This window comes from Protopterus annectens, chromosome 7.part0 (assembly GCF_019279795.1).
Source record: "Protopterus annectens isolate FY-2018-M chromosome 7.part0, PAN1.0, whole genome shotgun sequence".
Classification (NCBI taxonomy): domain Eukaryota; kingdom Metazoa; phylum Chordata; order Ceratodontiformes; family Protopteridae; genus Protopterus; species Protopterus annectens.
Window position 1 is genome coordinate 1081308158 of NC_056739.1, and position 15237 is coordinate 1081323394.

Here is a 15237-nt window from a genome sequence, read left to right on the forward strand (position 1 = left end):
ATAATCTACATAGGTTGTCTGATGATTCTCTACTACTTTTTGATGACTCCAAACATTCCCAGTGGTAGTTGTCTCTAAATGCCTTAAATATCTGAATTAGGGATAATCTTAAGTATCTATATGAGATACTGTACAAGTTCAGATATTTTAGTCTTTCATAATAACTTAAATTTTCACATCTATGGATGCCCTTGGTATATTTCTGCTGTACTTTCCAGTTTACTGAAGCTTGTTTTCTTGCAAGGTTTCCATATTGTTCCATACTCCTGTTTGGGTGTAATGTAACTAAAAAAACAATGACTTCATCTTTTCTGATTTCCTACATTTTATAAATCTTTTTATACAATTTATAGTTTTATAACAACCATTTGGTTGATATGAATCGAAAAACTCAAAGCGGTATCGACCCATATACCCAGGTCCTTAAATGAATCTACTTTTTCACTTTTCAGTTTGTCTCCCGAATCTCATATGCTTAGTTTTGATGCATCTATTAACATATCCAAGTGCAACTAACTCTGGGCAAAACTGCAACCCAAATTGTAGCTTGCTACAGATCACCCACCATACCCCAGGCTTCCCACTCCTTTCTTGATGTACTGGAAAATATTAGGGTTCAACCAAACACCCTAATAATGGACGATTTCAACTACCCCACCATTAACTGAGAAAACTACTCTTGTACCAACTCCTTCACACAACGCTTTCTGTAATTCATAAACTCCAGTGCCCTGGATCAACTTACCACACCCTCACCAGGGGGAACAATATCCTAGACCTAGTCATTACCAACATGAGTGACTAGTGTTCCACACCTGAAGTCAACTCCTCGTTGGTCCGATCCGACCACAAGCTGGTCCGATCCGACCACAAGCTAATCATCCTTGATATCCACATCCCGCCCCCACCCCCCATTAAGGAAACCACGGTAAAGAATTTCTCCAAAGCCAACTTCATGCTTCTTAAGACAGAAGTGGTGAACTTCATGACACCCATGCAGATGGGACAATACAGTTGTGATTGCTGAATCCTACACAAATGCACTCTATAAGCACTTACACGAGTGCATGGATTGTGCTATCCCAAACAGAACCAAGATGCTATCCTCCAAAAAAAGAAAGCCAATCTGGTGGTCCCCTGTCATAAACAAACTGTACAACAGAAGGAAGAAATTGTTGCAAAAGAGAGTAAAATCCCATGAGTGGATGAGCGCCCTGGTCAGCCTCAGTACGAAGCTGAGAGATCCCTTATAAGATCCTCCAAAGCTAGCTACGAAAGCAAAATTGCCACTGATTCTAAGGACAACCACAAAGCAGTCTATAACTATGTCAAGAATTTCAATGACAACACCCAGATCTTCTCTGAGTTACAGCACAACGGCATGAAAATTACAGAACCAACTGATATTGCCAACATCCTGGCAGATAGGTTCAGTGCTAACTTTACCCCCCACCCCCTAAAGGGCTCATATCTATACAGGAAGAATGCAGAGTCCCTGTAATCACAACGACTCAGGTAAAAGCTGCACTCTCTAAAGCCAAAAACACAGCATCCATGGGACCGGGCAACATCCCAGGCTGCATTTTACACGAACTTCAGAACAAACTGGCTCCCCACCTAAGCACCATGTTCAATCATAGTCTCACATCAGGCTTTATGCCCACTGAATGGCGTACAGCAACATTATCCCATTCCACAAAGGGTGAGCCACCACTGATTCCGGGAACTATCGCCCTATTAGCCTGACGAGCCTGGTTTGCAAGGCCATGGAACGTATCATGATGGAACTCATAAACAGACATTGGTAACCTCCCTACTCTGGATCCCACCCAGTTCGGGTTTGTGAAAGGCAGATCATACCTCTTGAACCTGACTTCTTTGAGGCAGTCACCAAAGCCATAGATGAGGGTAAGGTGCTTCACACAGCCTATCTTGACATTGCCAAGGCTTTCGACACCATCCCCCACTCTGGAATTATAGCTAAACTCACTAAACTAGGTATAAATCCCTACGTCACAAGATGGGTTGCCAACTAGCTCACTGACAGAACCCACATTGTAAAGGTTGCACACTCCAAATCTGACCTCAAACCAGTGACAAGTGGAGTACCACTGGGTTCAGTCCTGGGACCTCTCCTCTTTGGTATCTAATTCTCTGAAGTACAGGCTAACACAGAAGGCCTCTGGTAACGAAGTTCGCAGATGACTGCAGACTAAGAGCCATAGTAGAGTCCCCAAAAGATGTGAAAATCCTACAGAAGATGCCTGGTGTCAGAGCCATGGCCTCAAGCTCAGTGCCAAAAAGTGCATTGTTATCCCCTTTGGTAAAAACTCTACCCATGAACTACTACATAGACAGCAGTCTACTTAACACCGAATGTGTGATGAGAGATCTTGGGATCTAGGTGGACAGTAGTCTGTCCTTTGATAGTCACAACGCCACAGTAGTCAGGAAGTCCTTCTACTTGGCACACCTCCTCATAAAAGGGTTCTCATCCAGGAAAAAGGAGGTCCATTGTTCCCCTCTACTTCGACATTCATTAGACCCATTAATAGAGTACAACACCCCTTTTGGAATGTACTTCACAAGACATCTGCAGCAGCTGGAAAGGCCACAGAAGTACCTCACAAAGAGGATTACTGGCCTCAAACAGATGCCCTACACTGACAGTCTCAAAAAACTCCAGCTTTACTCCATAACATATCGCCTACTCCGAGGTGATCTCTGCGTAACATATAAAGCTATGTCAAACCCAGAGCTGTTGGACATGCTACACCTAAAGAAATCCCAATCCTTCCGAGCTACATGCTCTAGGGACCTAAACCTTGTCACCACAATAAACGGGACATGTTGGAGGGATAGATTCCTGTCCCAGAGACTTCCCATACTCTGGAACAGGCTACCCATCTATGTCAAGCAAAGTTCTTCATTAGCACTCTTCAAGAAAAATCTTGATGAGTGGATGGGAAATAGGAAATACACCCCAGGGATCACTTCTGCATCTCTGCTCGACAGTGGCACAGGAAAATAACTTTCTTGGGTGGCGTATGCCAGGGGACTTTGTTGACTAGGCTTACGTAGGCCCTCGGGCCGATAGCCTAATACCTACCTATGAACCTGTGTTGTTCTCCTGTGCCCAAATAGTCAATTTAGTCTTTCTCTTGCAGACATGCCCCATCTGTAACACATGTAGTCAGTTTCCTCAATTTCAAGTCATTTGCATGCAGACTGTAGAACACCACTGATGAAAAAGATAGATCTGAAAGATACAATCTAAACAAGTGTGGGCCTAGGATAGAACCCTGTGGGGACACTGACTGTAACCAAGAATCTCACCTGTCCAGTTGCCATATACTTGCCATGTCCTACTTGTAAGCCATGTTACCTTATTAAGAGTACATTGATATCTAGTTCTTCTAATTTTTTGATCAGTGTTTTTGTATAACTGTCAAATGCTGAATTTAAAACTATATAAATTACACCACAATGCAAAATTTCATTTGTAGCTGTTAAATAGATCCGTTTGCAACATACACATCGTTTTCAACATACACACATGAGGTTACAGGTCCCAGCCTTTCCAGTTCTGACAATAACTTATCAATATTACCTTTTCCAGTAATTTTCCACAACATGAGAGTTGTCCTATTTCCCTTTTCCTTAAAGCCAGGATTTGTAAGTGCATGTCTCCAATCTTAAAGAATCTCACCATATTTATACGACCTAGTTAATAATAGATATATGGTACTGTAAGTTCTTGCTAGAGTGTTCTCAAGTCATCATTACTAATTCTGTTTCCTCCCTGTGTTTTGTTTGGGTTCAGTTTGCATAGTTTTTTCAATATAATTGAATCTGATTTCAGTATGTAAGGTTACCTGGATGTCTCCCTTTATTGAGCCAAACTGTTTTGCATAAGATTTGTAAATATTTCTGTAAAATGTTGTCTCAGAATACATTTTAGAAGCTACACATAGCTTATCAATGTGTATGTCTTTACTCCTTCTGTATCTTGTGTATCTAGAAAATGGTTTCCTGATATGCTCAATATTTTTATATAAATTTATTCAAAATTTTCTTTATCTTGTCTCACAGTATGCTTAATTTGTTTGTCCAGCTAGTTTATTTTAGTTTTCAAAGTTATAGTTCAAGCTGTTTTCCATTTCTTATATTTTTTGTCTCTCTCATTGATTATCTTGTTCTTATTGAAATGTTTCCTCCTGATGTTTTTATGCCTAGATCATCATCTTTTTCTTTCAGCTGCTCCCATTGAGGGTCGCTACAGCACATCATCTGTTTCCATTTCTTTCTGTCCTCTGCATCTTTCTCTGTCGCATCAACCACCTGCATGCCCTCTTTCACGGCATCCGTAAATCTTATCCTAGGTCTTCCTGTTTTCCACTTACCTTGCAGCTCCATCCTTAGCATCCTTCTCCCAATGTACCCAGCATCCCTCCTCAGCATATGTCCAAAGCAACACAATCTCACCTCTCTGGATTTTGTCTCCAAAGTGTCCAACCTGAGCTGACCCTCTAATGTACTCGCATCTAATCCTGTCCATCCTTGTCGCACAAAATGCAAATATTAACATCTTTAACTCTGCCACCTCCAGCTCTGTCTCTTGTTTCTTTTTCAGTGCTACTGTCTCCAACCCATATAACGTATCAGGTCTCAGTACCATCTTGTAGACCTTCCCTTTCACTCTTAACGGTACCTGTCTGTCACAAATCAATCCTGGCACTCTTCTCCACCCACTTCACTCTGCCTGCACTTTCGTCTTCACCTCTCTTCCACACTTACCATTACTCTGAATGGTTAATCCCAAGTATATAACTCATCCACCTTCACCTGCTCTACTCCCTGCATCCTCACCATTCCTCTGTCCTCCCTCTCATTCACATGCATATATGTTGTCTTAGTCCTGCTGACCTTCATTCTTGTCTTCTCTAGAGCATATCTCCAGCTCTCCAGGGTCTCTTCAACCTGTTCCCTACTATCACAATGTCATTGGCGAACATCATAGTCCATCGGCACTCTTGACTGATCTTGTCTGCCATCTTCCTCCACTCCTGTATGTCACACAGTGCTCCTCCCTCTTCTTAAAATACGTTTTCACCACAGCTGTATCGTAGAGCCTGATGTTTAAATATTTTTATTTATTTTTATTCACTCTAACAGTTTCTCTTTCAAAGCTTTCCACATTACTTCATTTTTTTCCACAGAATGCATCACTCCAGTTAGTTTTACATTATGAATGTTTTTCTTTCATATAATTTATTAATTTTTGTGCATTGGTTTAGATTTTAATTTGTCCTGTACAGATCGCCTTAAAGCCCTAACTCTGCACTCAACGGGTTGCTGTGAGGTGAGCTATGACTGGCATATAAGGCATCATCAGATCTAGCCTTGATTGACCTTTTGCACATCCACAGAATGAATATCACTAGAAACACTAGCTCCAAAGAATTAAACTTTGCTTGCAACATAAGTAGAACATGCTGGTGAGACAGATGTGTCTTAAAAGATCCCCACACTCTGGACTAGGCTCCCCATCCAAGTAAAGCAGAATCCATCCCTAAGCCTATTCAAAGGTAACCTTGACCATTGGATGGGAAATTGAAAATTCACTCTGTCTGGCCCTCATGTCTTTGATAGAAGCTGAAAGTAAGTATTCCTTAACTAATGTACCCTTCCCAACTAAATCTACAGCAACCTCCTAACATACCCCCTCCAAATAGATGTCCATGTTACATGGGGACATAATTGGGTTGGGTTGGGTTGCGTGACTAGGCTTATAATGGCCCTTGTGACCATTGGCATAGTGTATAGCTATGAACCTATTTATGTTTCTCTCTGTGAATGTTTATCGACACACTTTCAGGATATGCCCATTTAATATAATGTAAAGTGCATCCTTGTGTCAGGACAGGACTATAAGGTCTCTGTTTAATTTGTTGACTTGTTTTTGCTTCCAGTTTTATGGCCTTTCACTTTGTACACAAACCCATGGTTTTGCAAGGTTATTTACTGTTATAATTTATACTGTAGTCACACATGCACATCAGCTTTCACTTGTTTTATTGCTACTTACCCAAGCTGAGGAATTATTTCTATGTATGTATGCATGCATATACATGTGTGTGTGCGTGTATGTATGTGTATGTATATGTGTGTGTGTGTATATATATATATATATATATATAATATATATATATATAGATATACACACATTATATATGTGTATATACGCATGTGTGCGTGTACATACATGTGTATATATATATATATATATATATATATATATGTATGTATATGTACACACGCACACACACGTCATTATTCCTCAACAGTTCTATATATCAGTTTAATTAATCTGATTCAAGCATAACACAGTACTGATCTGTTGAGCTTGTTTTGTTAATTTCCACCTCCTAGGGCTAATATTGTATTGCTTGTTAGTCTACCCAAATGCTGTTATTTACTTTTGTAATGTCCCCCCCCCCCACCAAAAAAGCTATTACTGTAGAGTAAGGTACTTTACCATTGAAAGCGATAATCAGTGAAAGGTCACTAGAAGCAAATTTTCCTTTTTTCTTCTTTTTGGGAAGTTGTATATAATTTTGGAGCATAATAAAGAGCAACTTTCTAAGTATTTGGAGATGACTTATCTTTCCATATTTGTTATCCAGTTTACTAGAATTTGTTACTTTTTAAAGAGCTTTGCTGAGCGGGCATGTGTGTGTTGGCATACATGTATGTATAAAATATATGTTTTTACCACCATTCCATGAATGGCACACTCCACAAAACCCACACCAATGAAAATTTTAGGTTGAAACTTAAAACACTGAAAAAAAAACTTTACAGGGGGGCAAGTCTCTCTGTAGTCCCCATTAACCCCCTGCTACTGCTATATAGCACAAAAATAAATCCCTGTCCCCACTGTACTGCAACCTCCAATGAAGTGATACCAGCAAACTCTGATTAAAAGAAATGAGATGCTCAGTTGCAATACATAGGCACGTGCGCACACGCACACACTCAAGATCTACATGCATATTTACATTTATGGATGGATAGCGCTGATTTTCTGTCTACAACACTGACATAAATACCGCAATTAATTTCTAATATACTTACTGCATGCCCTTATATTGCATTTTTTGTGTGTTTGGGTGACTGTGTACTTGGCCTTCCAAAGTGTAATTTGTACAAAGTCGTAAAGGTTTTCTCAGTATTTATTCATGGTTTATAAAGTGCTGGTCAGCATTGAAAATTGCTTTAAGTGTACAAGTGGCATTCTACTGTGTGGGTTTCTGGAGCTGAACTGAAGGAGAAAGTGAAGATGTTCAAGAGAAACTTGCACCACCTATGTTAGCACCTAGCTTGGGGCAAATCTTTTATCAGCCACTTACAGGGAAGAGAGCAACCGCTTGGGAAAAAAAATCCATCTAGAAAATGAGCTAAAGAAGATGGCCAATTCCAGATGTTATTTACTGTTACAGTACCCTCTCCCCAAAGATTGGCTGTTACAAGAATCTTATTAAAGGTGTTAGTATTTTTCATTGTGTGTTTGTGTGCTCAGGTATGTACTGTGCTTATTTTTTTTTTCATTTCTTGATTTTTGCTTCATGTTTCGTAAAGTGCTTAAATTTCTATATTGCTTTCACTGACTTTTTTTACTTTGTCCTTTTCTCGTATTTTCTTTCTGTATCGCTTGCTCTATACCTACCTTCATAGTTGTTTTTTTTATCCATTTTATCTGTTTTTGATTCGTTTTGTATTCTTAGTCTTTGTACTGCTCATACTCCATTCTTTCATATTTCTTGCACTCTGTTATTCTGCTTTGCTCTTCTTATTGCTTGCTATTTGTCACTTGAAACTCTGTCATCCTTTACTTTCTTTATGAACAGCCCATTTCTTTTGATTGCCCTGTAGGTCTCTTCCCTTAACATTTCCACTTCTGTGTCTTTCATCTTTTCACTTTCTGTGGACTGTGGATATTATCTCCATTTAAAGACAACGTTTGCATGAACTTGACTGGTCCCGATCAGAGTACAGTTTAATTTCTTTGTGGTAGTCTGTTCTTCGAGTTTGATGTATGTGTGATTTTGTTCACAGTGCTGGCAGCATTGGAAAAAGTTAATAAAGCCTTGGAGCGAAGAGATGCATCAGCACTGTTTGAAGAGTTGTCATCACCTGCTCTTGGTCTTCGTGGACTTAAACGTGAAAATTGTGATTGGTATCTTAAACAACTTATTGCCGATAAAGAGCAGAAAGCTGAGGTATGGTCATTTCTCTGATTTCTTTTTAATAGTTAAGGTTTTTCAGTGTTACGTACTGCTGATGGGAGCTGTCTGAGAATAGCGCAATAAATTTTGTTCATTGATGCTTTGAAGGAGAAGAGATGTACCGGAAAAAGTATAGGCAGTAAATGCTGGATAAGACACAGTGGTGTCACGAGCAAGAAGAATAGATTTGCAGGCTCATGCTATGTAATTACTGGCAGAGAAAAATTTGTCATTAATGAGTGCACATGAGAACTTGACATAAGGATTGCTGTTTCCAAATGTTTATATACAAATTAAGTAATCTCCATGGTATCCCTTAAGTTTCAAGCAGCCCACTATAACAGGTATAGTGGGCCCAAAACAAAATTTCTGTGTGTGGAAGTTTTTCGATTCCTGTATGTCCAGTTAATTACCGTATATTAAAAAGCAGAAAAAATAGAAAATGGCAGCAGAAGTAACTAACTTAGACATCCTATTTCAAAAAATACAAACTTATTTTGAAATATTATTAATGTCATACATTAGGAAAGTCCAATAAGTCAAAATTACTGCCTGAGACTTTGACCCCCCCCACCCCACTCTGGCAGCCCCCTTTTTCTTCAGAAAGTCTGAATCTCCACTATGCTGTTGGGCAACAGTTTCAAATGGGTTCTGAAGATCATTTATCAAGGTTCAGATTGATGTAGGAGGAGATTCCTCCTTTCCCTGGGATAATTCCTTTTCTGCCGGACCAGATTCCAGTTATCCTTTACCACATGCTATCCCAGGAAGTGATAGAACCAATTCCTTCATCCCAAGGGGGAAATGGGTTTTATTCAAGGGTGTTTTTAGTGACAAAGAAAATACGTAGAAAACCAGGTCTGGATCTTTCAAAATTGGAATTGCCTAGACATGGTAAGGCCTTGTGTCTAGTATGGTGGCTGCCAAAATAAGCAATTACTAGAAAATGGAATTCGGAATCCAAACCAACTATATTAGAAATAGTGAATGTAGTATCAAAGATAAAACAACTGGAATTGAGATCTTTTAGAAAAGGGTAGGGGCAAACTACATAGGAAAATGGGAGTTGTGGAAACAATGCATACAGGGGAGAAATGAGGTTTAAAAGAAGGTAAGACTTAAATGAGCTATGTAATGTTTGACTGAAAATGATTGGGTAGAGTATAAGTAATGTATAACATTTGCAACTTGGAATGTGTCAGTATGGTTTGTGATATAAAACGGCTGCAACTAGGTTTGTGTCTGTGTGGTTAGTTTTCATTTATTTAAATGTATGATTGCATATGTCGTGATGGTTTAATAAAGATGATTCTTACCTTAAAAAAAGGGGGCAGGAATTGAATAATTTATGTAATGTTGCTTAGGTTATATGATGTATAGCAGTGTATGCAAAGTATGATGTTTGTTAATGTTAATTTGTTAATACAGTTTGATTACTTTTGTATAAATATAAATTTGCCAATGTCAAAAGTAATAATTCAATAAAGGTGTTTAAAAAATGGTGTCAGTTCAGAAACTGTTGCATCTTTTTTCCTCATTTAAGTTGCCTGGCAACACTAGATTTAAAAGATGCTTATCACATTTGTATTCATCCAAACTTCAGGCGTTTAAGGTTTTCTGTCTGGATCACATTCAGTTGTCTGCCTAAACATTTGGACTGTCCAGTGCATTAAGTGTTCACAACATGTCTAGCTGCAGTTAAAGCTCAATGTAGGCTACAGGATATGCACATTTTTCTGTATTTAAATGACTTTCTTATCCATGCAGTGTCTTTTTTCAAAGTGCCGGGAATCTTTCTGTTGGGTGCGAGACCTCTTAGATAAACTAGGATTACAAGAGAACATTCAGTCTTTCTTGACTGTGTCACAGGGTTGTGTTTCTGAGATGGCAGGTAGACACCACAATTCAAAAGAGCATTTCTTCCACAACCAAAAGAATATCTAGATATATTTGTTTTTTCCAGTCAGACTTTGGCCTCTGTGTGAGGGATTACCTCAGGATTTTGGGACTCTTGGCTTCTGTGATTCTCACGATACCCCTAGCAAGACTCTAAATGAAAATGATAGAATGGAATTTGAAGTAGCTCTGGTCCTAGCATCAACACCATGTATTTTCAGATTCTAGTGCCATGGTTTTTGAAGAGACGTCAGTTGGTGGAGTCAACAGACATCCCTAAATTCTGGTCTCTCCTTCTCCCAAAGCAGTCATCCATGACAGATGCCTCAGAATTTTCTTGGGAGCTGTTTCAGGAGGGATAAAAGTACAAGGTGTGTGGGACACCAAGGACAGATGCAAGCACATAAATATAAGAGATACTTTCCCTGATAAGAGCACTCAACTCTGTCATCTTTGGTCTTTGGGACCTCTTTATGAACAAGGTCATACTCCCAATGCAGACAGACAATGTTAGCTTAGGATACAACATCACAGCAAAATCTCACTCTGTCTGCATCCTACATTCCATTAGAGCAAAACTGTGCAACAGGCAAGTTGAGCAGGACAAGGGCTGACTCTCATGAATGGAAACTATATGATTGGGGGGAGTCTTTAAAGATTTGATCCATTTGTGAATAGTTTCTCAGTAGACCTTTTTGTGTACTCTCTGAACAATTAACTGGCAAGATTCTGCTTCAGGTCTCCATGCAGTAAGGCTGGAAGAAAGATACCTTTTCTTTTCCTTGGACAGGAATTTTTCTGAATGCTTGATCACCCTTTCCACTGATATCCAGGGTACTTCTGAAGATTCAGAAGGAATCCCCCAATAACTTGTTGTGACTCTTGTCCTGCCCAGGCAGCTGTGGTTTGCCCTTTTGGAAATGGCCAGGGGCATCAACACAAGCTTCCTCACAGTCTGGATCTTCTCAAAGAACAAGGGTGTTTGATACACCCCAGCACCAATCAACTTCGATTGACTGCCTATATGATAGGGTCCCAGTTCCTTTTAGCCACTTGCTTACTGACAACTTGCAGCAGGTACAAATGGAGGCAAGAAGGCCTACTACTAGAAAATGGTGTATTAACAAATGGAAAAGGTTTTCTGGTTGGTGCCAGCAACATAACCAGCACCTTTTCAGAGCTAGTTGTTCTCTGTTCTTACAATATTTGGGAGCTGCAACAATCCTATGGCCTTTCTTACTCCTGTATCAAGGTTTATATATCAACCACTTCAGCATGTCTGCCCATGGATCCTCCTCTTTCAGTGCATTCTCATTTCAAAATATTTTTGAGGGGGTTTGCATAAGAAGCATCCAAAAAACAGTGTCCTCTCCTTGGGATCAATTACTTATTCCAGTTGAACCAGTTAACCTGAATGACTCCAGGTTCTTAAAGTAAAAAACAGTTCTACTGATTGCTCTGACCTCTGCAAGAAAGGTATCTCTGTCATATCTATCAACCTTCCATCTCCAGGATGTGAACAGATGGGCAAAATGTGGAACACCAACAGCTTACTGCCATCTTCAAATACGAAGCTGACAGGATGGTTAAATGTGTTGCTTTATACTTAAGCATTCAGGTGATGAATTAATATGATTCAGTATTGCTTACTACATTGTGGCTCGATGTATGTAGTCTGTCTTGTATTAAACGCCGGTGGTGTATTAAGAGACTCGCTGGACTAGTCCTTCTTACTGCCTGATTGTTACTGGTTTGAGTTCGAGTTTTGGCCATTTTCCTCCATGTTTTGAGGTTCAAAGTAAACATGTATTTTTTTTTATTTGTAAGAACTAGACTTTACAGTATAACTAGAAGAAGGGCTGGACTGAGGCAAGATTAGGTTAATATGATATCTTGGGAGGTTGGGGTCTAAAGTCACTGATTTATACTATATGTAGAGTTAAGACAATTTATCTTATTTTTATGAGGGTCTATATTAATGTTCTTTAAGCTAACTAGAGTTTTTTTAAGCAAGTAGGCTTGAAAAACAAGACAAAATGAATAAAGCCATGAACAATGTTAAGTTCCTTGTATCTGCAAAGATATTCGCTTATTCCCCCCCCCCCCCCCCCCCATTAGGAGATGTTCTCAGTGGGAAGTCTGTACCTGAGGAGGGCAGCTGTACAATCTGTAGATTGAAATTTGTAAAGATTCATTCATGTATCTAGAGATGTTACAAATAAATGTTTTCTCATTGCTGACTACTTTCTGTAGATGCAAGCAATTTATCTTGAGAGTTCTGAGCATTCCTTGCTGAGGGAATTGCAAAATGTAAAGGTTCTGTGGTAATCAATTCAGTGAAAAATCATCATCATCTTTCGGCTGCTCCCGTTGGGGGTCGCCACAGCGGATCATCTGTTTCCATTTCTTCCTGTCCTCTGCATCTTGCATCTATCACACCAACCACCTGCATGTCCTCTCTCACCACATCCGTAAACCTTATCTTAGACCTTCCTCTTTTCCTGTTACCTGGCAGCTTCATCCTTAGCATCTTTTTCCCAATATACTCTGCATCCCTCCTCAGCACATGTCCAAACCAACGTAATCTTGCCTCTCTGGCTTTGTTTCCAAACCTTCCAACTTGGGCTGAGCCTCTAATATACTTATTCCTAATCCTGTCCACCCTTGTCACACCCAGCGCACATCTTAACATCTTTAACTCTGCCATGTCCAGCTCTGACTCCTGTCTTTTTCTCAGTGCCACTGTGTCCAACCCATATAACATAGCTGGTCTCACTACCCTCTTGTAGACCTTCCCTTTCACTCTTACTGGTACTCGTCTGTCACAAATCACTCCTGACACTCTTCTCCACCCACTCCATCCTGCCTGTACTCTCTTCTTCACCTCTCTTCCACACTCACCATTACTCTGAACTGTTGATCCCAAGTATTTAAACTCATCCACCTTCGCCACCTCTACTCCTTGCATCCTCACCATTCCTCTATCCTCCCTCTCATTCACACTCATATACTCTGTCTTAGTCCTGCTGACCTTCATTCCTCTTCTCTCTAGAGTATACCTCCACCTGTTCGCTACTCTCACTACAGAACACAATGTCATCTGCAAACATCATAGTCCACGGGGACTCCTGTCTGATCTCGTCTGTCAACCTCTCTATTACCATTGCAAATAAGAAAGGGCTCAGAGCTGATCCTTGATGTAATCCCACCTCCAGCTTAAACGCATAGTCACTCCCACCGCAGACCTCACCACTGTCACACTACCCTCTTCCATATCCTGTACCACTCTTACATACTTCTCAGCCACTCCCGACTTCCTCATACAATACCACAACTCCTCTCTAGGCACCCTGTCATATGCTTTCTCTAAGTCCACAAAGACACAATGCAACTCCTCCTGACCTTCTCTGTACTTCTCCATCAACAGTCTCAGAGCAAACATTGCATCTGTAGTGCTCTTTCCTGGCATGAAACCATACTGCTGATCACTAATCATCACCTCCCTTCTTAACCTAGCTTCCACTACTCTTTCCCATAACTTCATGCTGTGACTGATCAACTTAATCCCTCTGTAGTTACTACAGCTCTGCACATCACCCTTATTCTTAAAAATTGGTACCAAAACACTTTTTCTCCATTCCTCATTCATCCTCTCACTTTCCAAGATTTCATTAAACAATCTAGTTAAAAACTCCACTGCCATTTTACCTAAATACCTCCATGCTTCCACAGGTATGTCATCTGGACCAACAGCCTTTCCATTCTTCATCCTCTTCATAGCTATCCTTACTTCCTCCTTGCCAATCCACTACACTTCATGATTCACTATCCGCGCATAATCCAGCCTTCTCTCCCTCTCATTCTCTTCATTCATCAGCCCTTCAAAGTACTCTTTTTCCATCTGCTCAACACACTCTCCTCGCTTCAGTACGTTTCCCTCATTATCCTTAATCACCCTTACCTACTGCACATCTTTACTAGCTCGGTCCCTCTGTCTAGCCAATCGGTACAGGTCCTTTTCTCCCTCCGTAGTGTCCAACCTTTCATACAACTCTTCATATGCCTTATCCTTAGCCTTCGCCACCTCTCTCTTTGCCATGCACCTCATCTGCTTTATGCGCCTGTCTACTTTCTTCATCTCTCTGACAATCCCACTTCTTCTTTGCCAACCTCTTTCTCTCTATACTCTCCTGTACTTCCTCATTCCACCACCTGGTCTCCTTGTCCTCCTTCCTTTTTCCAGATGTCACACCATGCACCTTTCTAGCCATGTGCCTTACTAGCTCTGCTGTAGCTGTAGTTACCCTGCTATTCAGTAACTCTTCACCGCCACCCAGTGCCTGTCTTAACTCTTCCCTAAACTCCACTTCACAGTTACCCTTCAATTTCCACCATTTGATCCTTGGTGCTGCCCTCACATTCCTCCTCCTCTTCTTGATCACCATTGTCATCCTACAAACCATCATCCTATGCTGCCTAACTACACTTTTCCCCGCCACCACTTTACAGTCTCCAATCTCCTTCAGGCTGGCCCTTCTACATAACATATAATCCACCTGTGTGCATCTCCCTCCACTCTTGTATGTCACCCTACGCTCCTCCCTCTTGTTAAAATGTGTATTCACCACAGCCATGTCTATCCTTTTCACAAAATCCACTATCATCTGACCTTCTGCATTCCTTTGCTTAAAACCATACCTACCCATCACTTCCTCATCCCCTCTGTTCCCTTCACCAACATGCCCATTGAAATCTGCTCCAATCACCACTCTGTCAACCTTAGGTACAGTCATCACCACTTTATCCAACTCACTCCAAAATCTTTCTTTCTCATCCATCGCACACCCAACTTGTGGAGCATATGCACTAACAACATTCATCATTATGCCATCAATTTCCAGATTCATAAACATCACTCTGTCCGACACTCTCTTCACCTCCAAAACACTCTTAGCATACTGCTCCTTCAGGATAACCCCTACACCATTTTTCCTCCCATCCACACCATGATAAAACAATTTGAATCCGCCTCCGATGCACCTAGCCTTGCTCC

The 15237-nt window shown here is 40.5% G+C and overlaps 1 protein-coding gene across 1 annotated transcript in view; it reads left to right on the forward strand.

The window, feature by feature from the left end:
• IQGAP1 (IQ motif containing GTPase activating protein 1) overlaps positions 1 to 15237 on the forward strand; it is a 1927315-nt gene that overhangs the window by 590118 nt on the left and 1321960 nt on the right. The window contains exon 10 of the mRNA XM_044076373.1: positions 8119 to 8282. Within this exon, the coding sequence (XP_043932308.1) occupies positions 8119 to 8282 (164 nt within the window). The remainder of the gene's footprint in view (positions 1 to 8118; positions 8283 to 15237) is intronic.